The sequence below is a fragment of the Choloepus didactylus genome, chromosome 7 (genome assembly GCF_015220235.1).
Source record: "Choloepus didactylus isolate mChoDid1 chromosome 7, mChoDid1.pri, whole genome shotgun sequence".
Lineage (NCBI taxonomy): Eukaryota > Metazoa > Chordata > Mammalia > Pilosa > Megalonychidae > Choloepus > Choloepus didactylus.
Genome location: NC_051313.1, coordinates 49,536,399 through 49,552,494, shown reverse-complemented (window position 1 = coordinate 49,552,494; position 16,096 = coordinate 49,536,399). Strand labels below are relative to the sequence as shown.

General features: G+C 38.2%; 1 protein-coding gene across 3 annotated transcripts in view; it reads left to right on the top strand.

Annotated features, from left to right (window-relative positions):
- Positions 1–16,096, top strand: part of GRIK2 (glutamate ionotropic receptor kainate type subunit 2) — a 774,206-nt gene that overhangs the window by 506,111 nt on the left and 251,999 nt on the right. For all 3 annotated transcript variants that reach the window (XR_005217912.1, XM_037843288.1, XM_037843289.1), the window contains one exon: positions 758–964. Coding sequence is in view for 2 of the 3 variants with exons in the window: in XM_037843288.1 (XP_037699216.1) it covers positions 758–964 (207 nt within the window). In the remaining variant the exon portion in view is untranslated. The remainder of the gene's footprint in view (positions 1–757; positions 965–16,096) is intronic.

Below are 16,096 nucleotides of genomic sequence, written 5' to 3'. Positions count from 1 at the left end.
TTGTCACCATCTGAAGTTATATGTTCTATTTGTTTAGGCATTTATTTTCTGTTTCCCTTTCTATATCATGAACTTCATGGTGTGGGCATTTTTCTGTCATATAAAAGATAACTGGCAAATGGTAGGTGCTGCACAAAATTTTGTTGAATGAATACACACTCACTTTATAAGTTAGCTTCCTTCTTTATATTCTAATATTTGAATTCTACTGTAATTAAATATCATAGTAGTTGTAATTTGCATGTTTTGGGGACAAAATATGACAATATAAATAAAAGTCCCTATACTCATTCTTAGTACATAATAAGCAATTAGAGAATGACTTTTATTAATTCATTTAATCAATAGATCACACTGAAACAACAGATGAGATATTGATTAAATGGTATAATTCAAATTGGGGAATTATAATCATGGTGAAATTATGTATTATATAACATACATTACATTGTTTATTATTTAAGATTATATAAGAATTGCAGTATATTATATGTTCTGTATATCACATTTTTATCATATAGTCATGGTGAAATTTTTATAGTTGAATTTGTTTTTTTGTAAAGTACAAATATTCCCAAAGCAATCTGAATATCTCCCTTCTTAGTAATTCAAACTATAGTAATTTCAAGTAAAAGAGAATTGAGATGACTGTGATTCTAAATTAATGTGAAATTTTCTATTTCTGTCTTCAAAGGGCAGTTAAAATTCTGATGGTAAATTTTATGGTTGACTGACACTCCTACCTTTGTATTTTCAGGAAGAACCCTATGTCCTGTTTAAGAAGTCTGACAAACCTCTCTATGGAAATGATCGATTTGAGGGCTATTGCATTGACCTCCTCAGAGAGCTGTCTACAATCCTTGGCTTTACATATGAAATTAGACTTGTGGAGGATGGGAAATATGGAGCCCAGGATGATGCCAGTGGACAGTGGAATGGAATGGTTCGTGAACTAATTGATCATGTAAGTTCCTTTTCTCATTACCTTTGGAAGATTGCTAGATTTAAAATTTTTTTGATAGTTGGGGGTTAGTAATGTTTCCAGTGTGTATTTTCTTCAATGATTTCATTCAAATTAGATGTTATTCTTGTCATTATTGTCATTAAATATAAGGCATCAAAGAGGGATGTGTATATTTCTGACAGAAGTTTATGTCTGTCTTAAATTCACTAGTATTTAGTGATTTAAATTCTTAAATAGTTGGTCTTAATTTGTAAATTGAAATATGGTTTCCCTACAATGAATTTCTTCTTTATTTTTATAAAGCTAACTTCCTAATCATCAGAGAGAATAGGTGGTCCAAACTCCGAATTTCCAAATAAAACTTTCCTATACTAGGATAGAATACTTCAATTCTGTACAGTAGAAATGAGACATTTCTATCTATATCCAAAACAGCATGGAATTAGATATCAAATATAAAATAAAACAAGAATATTAAGCTTACTGAAGCAGGAGGATAGACTTTTTTTAAAAAATTAATAAACTAAAATTACTTTTCTTGACCAGAAAGGCATTATTTCATAACGTATTGGTTGGTGGTATCAATCTACCTCTCCGAAATTAACTCTCCTCCTTTTCAACAACATAGCATTTGACATAGTGTTTTGTTTTATATAAGTTTATTTTGATATTTTTCATAATATTAAGACATACAATTGTTGCTAAGAATTCTACAAAATAGTAAAGACTATTTTCTTTTAAAAGCATTGTGAGATGTAACCTAAATAAAAATTTTTGCTAATGGCAGAGCAAATAAGATACTTTTCACAGCATTTTGAAATACTTAATTGATACTAATTACAAACCTCATAATAAGGGGGTCTCTCTCTCTCAATATGTATTTATGTATATGTCTATCTAATCTATCTATATGTATACTCTCTTGATTTATACGTATGTGTGTGTGAGTGTGTAATATATATATACATATATATGTGTGTGTGTATATATATATATATAAAATCTTAGGCTGTGATTAGAAGCAGAATAACAACAAAAATAAGCTATCATTAAAAGTCCCACTTTTCTTCAAACCTTCAGCATATTTCTTTTATTGATTTGGCATTTACTGAATAAAATCCTAAAGTCCTAGACTTGATCAATTATTTCTCACAAGTTCTGCTTAAATGAGACATTTGTATTTCAATTTTTTAGAATTCAGAAGATAAAAATATCAGAAAGTATATAATTTGGAACAAAATGTAAAACTTTGAACTTTATGTTAGTTGGGATTAATATAGCAGCAACTATCAGAAACCTAATTCAAACTGGTTTAAGCAAAAATGGTAATTAATCTGTTTGCATCTTTGTAAAAACTAGAGGTAGCAAATGACCATGGGTATTCCTGGATCTAGGGCATTGGGACTTAGCCTCTTTGATTTCTTGCCTCAACTTATCCTTTGCTTTGCTATATTTGTTTTACTCTTAAAATACAGATGCCTCCCAAATGGCAGTAAGAACTATTGCCACAGCAGTTCTAGATTAAAAATACAGGCCAAAATATAGCATCTTGAACATAATAATTTCATTAAAAGACCCCACATTGGCCTAACCCAGGTCATGAACTGAATCCTGAACCAATGATCCTACTTGGAGAGAGTTGTGTAACCAAGAAATTAAGAATTAACAAATGATTATGATACTGAATCATATAGATGTTTTTCTTTCTGTATTGTGGAATAGGCAGAAGTTAATACCTGAAATTACTAAAACTCAAGTAATCTCACCCTTGTTTATACTTACTATTGTAATGGTTGTTGTCTCTGGTCTCAGCCCTGTGATGGTTATTCTAGATTAGTCTAAGCCCTATGCATTCTTAACTATCATAATAGTAACAATTTCACCCCCCACCCCCTTGTTTGAATCCATAAAAAGCCTGAACTCCTGGAGACAGATTTTTGGGCCAGTAAGCCATTTGATCACCTGCTTAGCGTATTAAACGCATTCTCTCTTTGCAACCCCAGTGTCATGGATTGGCTGTTAAGCACATCAGGAAGAGAACCCACTGCATGTTTGGTATCAGTTGTGGGCTCATTGGATAGCCTGGGTCATATACTCCCTGAAAAACCTAGAAAATTCTTGGATCAGCCCCAGTCAAATCACATAGACTTAGAGTTGGGGAACTATGGGTTTTCAAAGGATAATCAGGATGTTTATACCTAAAGAAAGTGGAATGGATGCTGCAGAGGCCAAACAATGTATATTTACTATAGAGCCCTTGAATAAGAAGCTATATGAGGCTTTTACTTTTGGTCAGAACACAGGACTGTTAGATCACCAGTACTTTTATGTATATACTCATTATATGTGCTAATTAATGTGTTCCTTTTTTATTTCCTATTGTAACCACTGAATACAGTCGTTTTACTTGTTATTGTAATGGTTACTTTAGCTTAGTTCCATTCTTTCACTTGATATTGTAGTTGTTAACTTATGTTAACTAAGTAAATTCCCATTAAAACCCTAAACTCTTTAGGCTCAGGGGGCACATTAGAGCCAGTGGCTCTTGTCGCCATGCCAGTTGACTTGTATTAAAGCTTTCTTTTTGTGAAATCCCAACATCATGGTATTGACTTTTGTGTGCATCAGGCACAAGCCCTTGCTTAGTAACAATTTGTTGATTGATGGGACTGAAAGTTCCCTAGGTCCTTTCTTCCCATTGTTCTGGGGCCCTGGCAGGACAGGCTTGTCTAGTCACCTACTCTGCATGGCTCCCTAGACCTAATTGTCTAGAGACTCCATGATTGAGTCTTTCTCCCATCCCCACTGGCATCACAGACCGATTGTTGTGATTTTATTTTGGGACAAACAGTTCAAGGTTCCTTAGATGAGTAAAGGGGAAGATAAGAGTTTGAGGCCAGGAAGGTTTCCTGGGGTTTGAGTCCCCAACTGGGGTTAAAGGTCCTGAAATCCTTCCTTCTTCTAAGACCTCCTATGCCCCTACTTTTGTATATTATCTGGTTATGATCTAGTTCCTGGGTTATTTGGATCTGTATAAAGTACTATGTTCCAACCCAGTTTAGCCCTAAGTCCAAAGAACACACCAGGCATGGAAATGGACATGGGTTTAATTGGAACTAACTAACAAGAGATGGTCTAATGGTTGTGGCTGGCTGTGGAAAATGAACCACGCTGAAAAGAGAGAGAGGAGTGCCAAGGGGGTGGCTTCTAAAGGCTTAGGTTCATAGGGTGTGACAACAGTTTCAGCAGTGTCTCCTGAGATTTGGTTATTAGCAGTGATCGGGGAGGGGAGTTTTAAGGCTTTGATTATACATTCTTTACCCTCTGTGAACCTTTAACTTCTGTCCTGGTCATGTAGGTGGCTGTTTGCATGACTTGCTCTCAAAATGGAGGAGGGGGCAGGGCCCTGGGTCCTCACAATCCACCCCCATGCCGCAGACTATGTTGACCATAGGATAGACATTGTATCTATATCCCACAACAGTATAAGAGGCAACAGAACACTAGGAGTCCCCCACACATAGATAACCCCACAAAGAGATGTTGCCATGGCCAGTAAAGGGAATTAAACTATTTAATTTTTTTCAGATTTTCTGATATGTGTTGAATTCTGCTAGGTCGGCCAAGTGTTCCATGCAGTCCAATTCACAGGGGTCACAGTCCAAGGAAGGTCAGTAGCACCTGAATATGGCAAGTCCATGCAAAACTACCATTGGATTCAATTGTGGGTTTGAGTTACTACTGAATCCCACTGTAGAGGGCATTTGCTGGGGTGCTATGGGCAAAATGAAAGATGTTTATGGGTAACAAGAAAGGGTAATTACATGTGAAGTGTTCCATTGATTGATAACAAGATACCAGACAGAGGAACGTTATGGTGAGGTTTTAAATTTCAGATATTCCTCCCTGCAAATTTTGAGAGTTTATTTTACTGTTAATCTGGGAATAAGAAGGGTCCACATAGTAATGCATAAGGTTCTTATAGGAATAGAAGGCTCTAGATTGATTACAACATTTTGGGTAACTTATATTCCCCAGGGATTTAGAATTCTTAACCAACACTCATGCATAGGCCAGCACCAAGGCCAAAGGACCTCATTTTCCCTGTTTCGTATGGTTTGAGGCACAGGCTATAATAAGTTATTAGTATTCCCCCTTTTAGCCTGTGAAATGGCTGGCCCTTTAACTTGGATTCTCAATGCTTGCACTGGTCCCACCATTAGCATTTAAATGGGGGCAGGTGCAGCAGCCCATGGCATTGCATTTAAGCAAGTTAAGGCCTGATAGAAATTTTATAGTTCATAGCCCATGCTTGAGTCAGTTGTTCAGTGAAAGGGGTTTCCCAATTACTCTCTCTTTGTGTGGGTATGCCATGTAGAGCACACACTCTTCTTAAACAATGGATGGTAGTCCATTGGTTAGCCTTCCCCACCAGGAAAACTAACAAAAAGTCCAGTAGCTGTGTCTATGGCAGTAAAAGCACACCTTTGCCCCTCTGAAAGCAGCAGGGGATTGATGTAGTCTACTTGACACCGGGTCACTGGCATTTGTGTGTCCCATCTGGTATGATGGCCCACATGGTCAATGCAGGAAACATGAAGGGCACTCTTTAGTGATGTCCACTAACTGCTGGCAACAGTTCCCTTTCCTTGTTGGCAGGCGTCTCAGATGTTTTTCCACAATTCTTGTCCCCAGAGGGGGGTGACCTATGATTGTCCATTGATCTTGCTTCCAGGTTGCCATCTAGGTCATAAGGCTTTTGTAAACAGCCCAGCTCTCTGTACATGTTCTGGTTTGTTAATGCTTCCATTTTGCAAAACACCAGAAATGGATTGGCTTTTATAAAGGGGATTTATTTGGTTATAAAGTTACAGTCTTAAGGCCATAAAGCATCCAAGGTAAGGCATCATCAATAGGGTACTTTAACTGGAAAAAGTCCACTGACATCCAGAAAACCTCTGTTAGCTGGGAAGGCACATGGCTGGCATCTGCTTGCTCCCAGGTTGCATTTCAAAAATGGTGTTCTCCAAAATGTCTCTTTAAGCTGGAGCTAATGCCAGGGATCCATAACTCCAAGCATCTCTGAGCTACGGCAACTATGAGCTCCTTCTGTCTGAGTACTTATAGGGTTCCAGTGATTTAATTAAGACCCATGTTGAAGGGGTGGGGCCACACCTCCATGGAAATAATTCAATCAATGGTATTACCCACAGTTGGGTGGGTCACATCTCCATGGACACTACCTAATCCAGAGATTCCAACCTAATCAAGACTAAATACATCTGCCCTCACAAGATTGCATTAAAGAATATGGCTTTTTCTGTGGGACATAATAAATACAAACCAGCACAGTACAGTTAGTGCATCTCCTGGTTCACACACTATTAACATTCAAACTGCTTTTAACTCAGCCCATTGACTGCTTTGCATAGCACCAGTCTCCCACTATAGTGTCAGTACTGGGTTGTACTTCCACAACTGTCTTTTGGGAGGTTGCCTGCTAACAGACAGATTGGTGTACCAAGCAAACTCAGGAATGGTACCCATTCTTTCTACAGTGTGCATTTCAACAGCTATTTCAGGTGTAGTGATTTTAGCTGTTGAATCTTCTTTATAGGATGGTAGTCTGAGAATTTCATGCATTTCTGCACTCAGAGGACTGGTATTGAAAATGCTGAGCTGCAGCAGATAGACTTTCCATTTGGTCTGTGTGCTTAGTTGGGCACTGTCAGAGTGTGGCTTAGAAGTTGTGTTGGTTATCCATCCCTGAATTGAGATGGCCATTTGCAAGGTGACTGGGCATATTTGCATCAGTTGCTCCACTTGCATTAAAGCATTATATGCAGAACACAATTGCTTCTCCAGGGGGCTGTATCTCAGTTCTGCCCCTTTCCATATTGTGACCAAAAGCTAAGGGGCATTCATTTAAAATGTTTCCTCTGCCTAGACCCTGCCCAAAGCCAGTATGAGTGCTGGTTATATCCAATTTATGCAGCCTGTTGGGAGGTGTTCAATTCCAAGGGATGGCTTTTTTTTTTTTTTTTTTCATCAAAACATACAAAGGTTTTAACATTTGGGCTAAGTGAGTAACAAATTTTCCAATACCTTAAAAATTCCAAGAAAGCCATTAGTTGCTTTGGTGTTTGCAGCATGGGGAAGCATTGCACCTTATTAACTAAAGCAGAAGGTATAGTTTTTGTTTTGCCTGATCATACAACACCTAAGAATTTGACAGAGCAGCCAGGGCCTTGCAGTTTGTTGCCACTGACTACCTATTCCCAACTTTTAAGGTGAGATAGCAGTAAGCCTGATGCATCTTTTAATTCTGAATGAGAGTTACTGGTTAGCATGACATTATCAACATAGTGAAATAGAGTTACACTTGCAGGACTTTTTCATTTAGTTAATTATTTTTTAACCTTTGGATTACTGTCTTTTGCAAGACAGTCTGCTGTAGCCAGGCATACCACACACAACGGCTAGCTGACTGAAGAGCAGTCAAGCAAGCGGGCAACTCCTCCCCACATCAAGGAAGAAGGCCACCCTGGGACCCCCCTGCAGATTCTGCCTTCCCAGGATTCATGCCCATTTTGACCGGTGGCTCTTTTATCCTCCTGGATGGCTAACCAATTGTTCAAACCCAGTTTAGCCCCAGGACTGAAGAATACATCAGGCACAAAAATGGACGTGATTTTTGTTGGGACTTACTGACAGGAGATGGTCCAATGGTTGTGGCTAGCCATGGAAAATGAGCCTTGCCGAAAAGAGATCGGGGTGTGCCAAGGAGGTGGCTTATAAAGGCTTAGGTTTGTAGGGTGTGACAATGGTGTTTCAGCAGTGTCCCTTGAGATTTGGTTATTAACAGTGATTAGGGAAGGGGGATTTTAAGGCTTTGATGATACATTCTTTCGCCCCTGAGGGGGTCTGTTGACTTAAACGTCTGTCGTGGTCATTTAAATGGATGTGTGCATGACTTGATCTCAAAATGGAGGAGGGAGGTGGACCCTGAATCTCCACATACTGGTACTGTGTTTTTAATAATAATTAATACTGTAAAATTAATTTTTTAGATAATCATAAGAAATGTTAATAGTACATCAGACTGTGTCCTTTAAAATACATTCTAGGTAATCGGTCTATGTTTAGTTCAATGAAAAATAAAAAGATATTCTTTTGTAACACAGCCAGACCTCAGTATAAATTAGAATCTGGGGAACACTGATCTGGCTTAAAAATGAATTTTATATTATAATACTATCTTATAATTAGATTTATATTGTAAAAGGGAAGAGAAATTAGACAAAATCCCATATATTAGATCTTTTATGCCTTTGTATCAGAATAAGAATTTGCATAAAAAGTGCAAAATTATTGTTCAAACTAGTGAGTTTTACATTTCTGTGTATTTGTGTCTGACTTTCTATATGTCTGTCTGCTTGTTTGATGAATATTTTTCTAACTCCAGATGGTAATGCAAAATTAAGAAATAAAAATTCTTAGGAGAGCTCCACTCCAATTGCTTAAAGATAAATAAGCACTAGATATATATTAGTACTCCTGGAGTCCAAGAAATTGGGGAAGACAAGCTTCTAGTGCTCTTTGAACTCCTCCTGTCCCCCAGTCTCCTGTCTTGGCTTGGCTTAGCTCCTCTTCTATAATGATAAGATTTCCCAAAATCCTACTGAAGATTCAGTGGGTTTTTCAAAACTTCACTCTCAGCATTTCAGATTTATGATCCTGGATATTCAGACCTTTACCAATGAATTTACAGGACTTCTGCTGAAGGTCCTGCAGAAATCTGGATAGAAAAAAAAAACAAAACTATTTGAAAAAATAAGTGAGAAAAGAGAAATTCTCCCAAGCTAAAACAGCAGCTAAAGAAGATAAATACATACATACATATGTACGTACATACATACATACATACATACATACATGAGAAGGAAAAATAACCCTCCAGGGTTAAGGGCGTTAGTACTTGTAATTACTGTAATCAACCTGGTGATTGAAAAGAAACTTCCTGGAACTTGCCAAAGGTAGCAGGAAACCCCCACCCCTGCCAATGCTTTTGCCCTCTAAGAAAGCAAAGTGCCTTTCAGTGTAACGGCTACGGCTGTCTCCAGAAAGCACCGAGACATTTCCAATTCTCTGGTCACATCTTTAGGCAAATTAGTTCTGATAATTTGAAACAATTAAAACAGGGACATATGGGCTCTAATCAATACTAGGGCCACCTTATCTGTCTTAAATCCCACAGCCCTCATTTGATACTCTTTAAATCAGATTCAACAGACCAGGAAAAGGAAATAAGTTCCTTACATATTCCTGCTCTTTCAGTCAAAGAAATAAAATTTAAACTCTGCCATCTTCTTTTTAATGCAATTTTATGGAGTTATCTTCACAACCCATACATTCCATCCAAAGTATACAATCAGTTGCTCACACTATTATCATGTAGTTGTGCATTCATCATCACAATCAATTTTAGAACATTTTCATTACTCCCTGTTCCAGTTTGATAATGCTACTGTTATGCAAAGTACCAGAAATGGATTGGCTTTTATAAACGGGGTTTATTTGGTTACAAATTTGCAGTCTGAAGGCCATGAAAATGTCCAAATTAAGGCATCAACATGAGTATACCTTCACCAAAGGAAGGCCAATGGCATCTAGAACACCTCTGTTATCTGGGAAGGCATGTGGCTGGCATCTTCTGATCCTGGGTTGTGGTCAAGCTCCTTTCTCAGCTCCTGTGCAGTCTTCAAACAGTTGCTCTTGGGGGTTTTGTCCTCTCTTAGCTTCTCCAGAGCCAACACTGGGCTAGCATCTCCAAAGTATCAGCAAAAGTTTGCCTTCAGTGGCCTTCTCCAGAATGTTTCTCTTAGATGCTCTGAGGTCTTCTGTTTGTGAGCTCTTTTATAGGACTCCAATGAATAAATCAAGACCCACCCTGAATGGGTGGGGTCTATCTCTCCATAGAAATAATTCAATCAAACATTTCACCCAAGTTGATTGAGTCACATCTCCATGGAAACACTCAATCAAAGGATTTCAACCCAATCAACACTAATACATCTGCCCCCACAAGATTGCATTAAAGAACACGGCCTTTTTTTAAGAAAAAAATCAGTTTTATTGCAATATATTCACTTATACAATCATCCATGGTGTACACGCAACTGTTCACAGTACTATCATATAGTTGTGCATTCATCAACCCAATCTAATTTTTGAACATTTTCCGTATACCAGAAAATGTAAAAATAAGGATAAAAAATAAAAGTAAAAAGGAACTCCCAAATCATCCACCCACCCTATTTTTCATTTAGTTTTTGTCCCCATTTTTCTACTCATCCATCCATACACTGGATAAAGGGAGTGTGATCCACAAGGCTTTCACAATCACACTGTTACCCCTTGTAAGCTACATTGTTATACAATTGTCTTCAACAGTCAGGGCTACTGGGTGGCAGTTTGATAGTTTCAGGTATTTGCTACTAGCTATTCCAATACCTTAAAACCTAAAAAGAGTTGTCTATGTAGTGCATAAAATTGCCCACCATTTGGACTCCATTTGGAGTCTCTCAGCCACTGAAACTTTATTTTGTTTCATTTCATATCCCCCTTTTGATCAAGATGTTCTCAATCCCACAATGTTGGGTCCAGGTTCATTCTTGGGATTCATATCCTGCATTGCCAGGGAGATTTACACTCCTGGGAATCAGGTCCCACAGGGGAGGGCAGTGAGTTCACCTGCCAAGTTTTGTTAGCTAGAGAGAGAGAGAGAGAGAGAGAGCCACTTTTGAGCAACAAAGAGGTACTCAGTGGGAGACTCTCGGGCACAATTATAAACAGTTTTAGCCCCTCCTTTGCAGTAACAAGTTCCATAAGGGCAAGCACCAAGATAGAGGTTTCAGTATACCAAACTACCAGTCCTCAATGTTTGTGAGAACATCAGCAACAATCCAGGTAAGGAAGCCTAACACTTCCACACTTCCCCCTGGCTCCTCAGGGGGCCCCTGCATATATATATTTATTCTCTGCCCAAATCACCTGGGGATGTTTCACTATTTCACACTAACCTATACAAACCTACCAGGTCTCACTTCCTATTCAAAGTTCCCTGTAATTATGGTATTTGAACATACTGTATGAGTTAAATTGTTTAGGAAATATAGTTCCTGCATCTAATAAACATTTCTTCCCTTGGTCTCACAAGAGCATGGCCTTTTGGGGGATATAATACATCCAAACCAGCCTACTTCCCCACCCAAAACGGAAAACCTAAAATATCCTGTGTCTCTTGTTTTCCCCTATTATTGGCCCCTAGTATTGGTGTGCTGTATTTGTTTCTGTTGATGAAAGAATATTCAGATATTACTGTTAACCATAGTCCATAGTTTGCAATAGGTACATTTTTTCTATATACCACCTACTTTTAAATACTATTCTAACCCATTTAGCTACATTCTTTCTGTCTCACCCATCTCTGCTCCCAGGACCTTTTCCTAGACCTTACTAGAATCCAAGGCATTATAATTTTCTCTCCTCTCAAGAACAAAAACCTCAATTAAAATTATTTTTTGGCCTTTCAAGGTATTATACAAATTAGATTACTAGATTATCTTTGATGGTTCAACTGTATATGCCTTATTAAAGCTAGGCAGATTAAACACTCTGTCTAGGAGGAACTAACCAGTTGGAGCAGCTATAGGGAAAATTTGGGTGCAGAAAGATGGGGGAGGTGTGGATTTAGTTTAGAGTTCTTTCTACTGGGCCTGGGGTTTGGGAGTGATGGGCACAAGGAAAGTGTTATAGAATAAGCCATGTTTTGCATGGTTATTCTGGGGGATAGATTCTTTGGTTGCTGTGGAGTTCTGAGGGAATTCCCCAATTTGGAATTATTTTTTTCCAATAATACCTTTGCAATGGTAGCTACCATAAACAAATCATTATTAAAACATATTTATAAGCCTTGAAATGGATTAATTGAATAAATCTTATTGCCAAATTATAAAAGATCCAGAAGGTAAAGGAAGATGTCCTTGAGAGCTATAAAAGAGTTTTCCTGGATTATGCTTGGAACAAATTAAATAATTGTATTGTATTTTCCAGAGCTTGATAGCATGTTTTTGAGGTTTTTCATACTTTTAGGATATTATGAAAATGAAGAGATTTTTATACTCAAATGGAGGGGAAAAAATCTTGTATTAAGAAATTTTTGGAATACTGTAGGCAAGATGGTGACATAGGGAGGTGTGTAATTTAGTTGGTCCTCTAGAACAACTAGTAAATAGCACAAACTACCAGTATATAGTCTGGAACAACAGTTGGGGGTCATCCATGACCAGATGCACATCCTACACCAGTCTGGAATGGATGAAATGGCTAAAATCACAGCATAGTTCTATAAGTCAAGCTCCCCAAACTGTGTAGCTGGCACCCCTACCCCACTGACACTTCAGGCTGAGTTGGAACACTTCCCTATGGAAAATAAAAGCACCCTACTAGGAGCAAGGGAAAGTAACTCAACCAAGCTCCAATTGCAGTTTTAATTAACAAATTTAGACTACTGAATATAAGCTGTGTGCACAGATAAACCCAGAGCAAGAAGGAAAGGAACTCTGAGGACTCACCCAGAGGATCTGGGACTGACAGAAAAAAAATATTAACAGTAAATAAATAAAAACAAAAGCTTTTGGAGATGGCTGAGCTCAGAATACTGGAAAATATCTGTGTCCCAAGAAAAGGGACACATAAAATTGGGTATCAACTCTGGTCCACCAGCAAAACTGAGGGGCTGCAGACTGTCTCTGAAAAGGGGATGTCTTCTTTTTTCTTGTTTTTCTCTCATTCTAAGTAGCTCATTTGAGAAAGCCTCAGATGTTTTCAATTTTCAGTGCTGACACAGGCAAGAGTGGAGTTAAGATAGAGAGACAAAGGAAGAAGTCAAGTGTAGGCAATAATTCCCTAAAGGGTGTATCTTCCCTAAGAAAAGGGGGTGCAGGACCCAGCTCATGTTGTGGCCCTCCCTCAGAGAATTCATACCCCAAGGTCTGGGTGGAGGAGGGGACAAAGAAACAACTTAAGCTTGGCTTTTGACACCCTCTGCCCCTGGCCAGGACAGGGTCTGCTGAGAATTAAAGGCACCATAACTCTTTACACCAGTGGGGAGCTATGAACTGACAAGTGCCAGCTGCTAGGCAGGATGGGAAAAGCACAGAGTCCAGAGGTCTCACAGGAAAGTCTGACAATCTTCTGGATCTCATCCTTAGGGAAACTTCATACTGATTAGACTCTCCTTTCTGAGACCTTTTCCCCTTCTGGTCTGGGAAAATCTGATTGGGCTAATCAAGGAAACCAGATGCCTAGAAAAAAAATTATGAGTACACTAGGAAAAACAAAGACATGGCCAGTCAAAGGGACAAAATTACACCTCAAGTGAGATACAGGAGTTGAAACAACTAATTAAAAATATTCAAATAAATCTCTAAGTCAAATCAACGAGCTGAAGGAAAATGTGGCAAAAGAGATGAAAGATATAAAGAAGACACTGGGTGACCATAAAGAAGAATTTGTACATTTGAAGAAACAAATGGAAGAACTTATGGGAATGAAAGGCACAGTAGAAGAGATGAAAAACTCAATGGAGACATACAGCAGCAGATTTGAAGAGGCTGAAGAAAGGATTCATGAACTTGAGGACAGAACATCTGAAATCCTACACATAAAAGAGCAGATAGGGAAGAGAATGGAAAAATATGAGCAGCATTTCAGGGAACTGAATGAAAACATGAGTCACATGCATATACATGTCATGGGTGTCCCAGTGAGAGAAGAGAAGGGAAAAAGGGCAAAAACAACAATGCAGAAAATAATCACTAAAAATTTCCCATCTCTTATGGATGTAAAATTATATATCCAAGAAGGGCAGCAAACCCCAAACAGACTAGACCTGAATAGACCTACTCCAAGACACTTAATAATCATATTATCAAATGTCAAAGACAAAGAAAGAATTCTGAAAGCAGCAAGAGAAAAATGATCTACCATACAATGGATTTCTTAGTAGAAACCATGGAGGTGAGAAAGCAGTGGTATGATATATTCAAGATACTGAAAGAGAAAAACTAGAAACCAAGAATTCTATATCTGGCAAAACTGTCCTTCAAAAATGAGGGAGAGTTTAAAATATTGCCAGACAAACCAACACTGAGAGAGTTTGTCAACAAGATAGCTACTCTACAAGAAATACTACAGTTAGCACTACAGGCTGATAGGAAAAGACAGGAGAGAGATTTGGAGAAGAGTGTAGAAATGAAGAATAACAGTAAGGGTAAAAAGAGAGAAAACAAATAAAATAAGATACGACATGTAAACTCCAAAAGACAAAATGGTAGACAGTAGACATTCCATTGAGTGAAATTAACCAGAAACAAAAAGATGGATACTGTATGGTCTCACTAACATGGACTAACAATGATGAGCAAAATTTGAGAGTTGAAAACCCAGGTTATCAGGTGACAGAAAGAGGTTAGAGATCAGGCATTTGATGCTGAATGAGTACAAAAGATTCAACAGTATTGGTTGTATAGATCCATAAATAGATAGCACAATACTGTTTGATGGTAGCACAAATTGTAAGCCCTCTTAACAAAGATGAGTGTGAATATGGGTGAAAGAGGAAGGTTAGGGGCATGTATGATACCAGAAAGAAAGATAGAGGATAAAGATTGGATGGCATAACTTAGTGAAACCTAGAATGGTCAGTGATGGTGATTAAGAGTACTAACATAAGAATGTTTTTACGTGAGGGAGAACAAGTGAGTATCTACATTGAAAGGTGTTGAAAATTGGATGGTGTGCCAGTTTGAATGTATTATGTCCCCCATAATGCCATTACCTTTGATGCAGTCTTGTGTGAGCAGACATATTAGTGTTAATTAGATTGTAATTCTTTGAGTGTTTCCATGGAGATGCAACCCACCCAACCGTAGGTGATAACTCTGATTAGATAATTTCCATGGAGGTGTTGGTCCTGCCCATTCAGCATGGGCCTTGATTAGTTTACTAGAGCACTATATAAGCTCAGACATAAGGAGCGAGCTTGCTACAGCCAAGAGGGATATTTTGAAGAACACACAGGAGCTGAGAGAGTAGCTGCAGTTTAAAGAGACATTCTGTAGATGACCTTTGAAAGCAGATTTTTGGCTACCAATAAGCTAAGAGAGGACAAACACCCCAAGAGCAACTAAGAGTGACATTTTTGAGGAGCTGCAGCCTAGAGAGGAGTGTCTTGGGAGAAAGACATTTTGAAACCAGAACTCTGGAGTATATGCCAGCTACAAGCCTTCCCAGCTAACAGAAACAGAGGTTTTCCAGATACCATTGGCCATCCTCCAGTGAAGATACCCAATTATTGACCCCTTATCTCAGACACTTTGTGGCCTTAAGACTGTAACTTTGTAACCAAATAAACCCCCTCTATAAAAGCTGATCCATTTATGGTGTTTTGTGAAAAGGCAGCATTAGCAAACCAGAACAGATGGCATGGGGAAAAAATACAGTCAATTCAAACTAGAGTCTTTAGTTAATAGTAATAGCTTAATATGCTTCCATTAATTGTAACAAAAGCAATATACCAAAGTTAAATGTCTATAAGAGGGGGATATAAGGGAGTGGAATGGAATTCTTGGTGGTGGTGTTGTGTGACCTTCTCATTGTATTTCATTTTATTTTATTTTTTCTTCTATCTTTTTTTAGTCTTCATTTTTTTTTCTCCTTTTCCTCTTTCATTGCAGAAGAAATGGGAAATTTCTTCATATGGTTTGTGATAGTAAATACATGACTATGTGATTATACCAGGAATCATTGATTGTTTATAATCATTGATTGTGTGATGTGTGAATAAAACTGTTTAGAAAATAAACAGAAGGAGACAAGTGCTGGAGAAAATGTATAGAAAAGGATGTACCTATTCACTGTTGGTGGGGAAGTAGAATGGTGCAGCATATCTTGAGGATGGTGTGGTGGTTCCACAGGAAGCTAAGTTTGGAGTTGCCATATGGTCCTGCAACACTGTTATTGGTTATATCCTTGGAGGAACTGAGAGTGGGGACATGACTGGACATT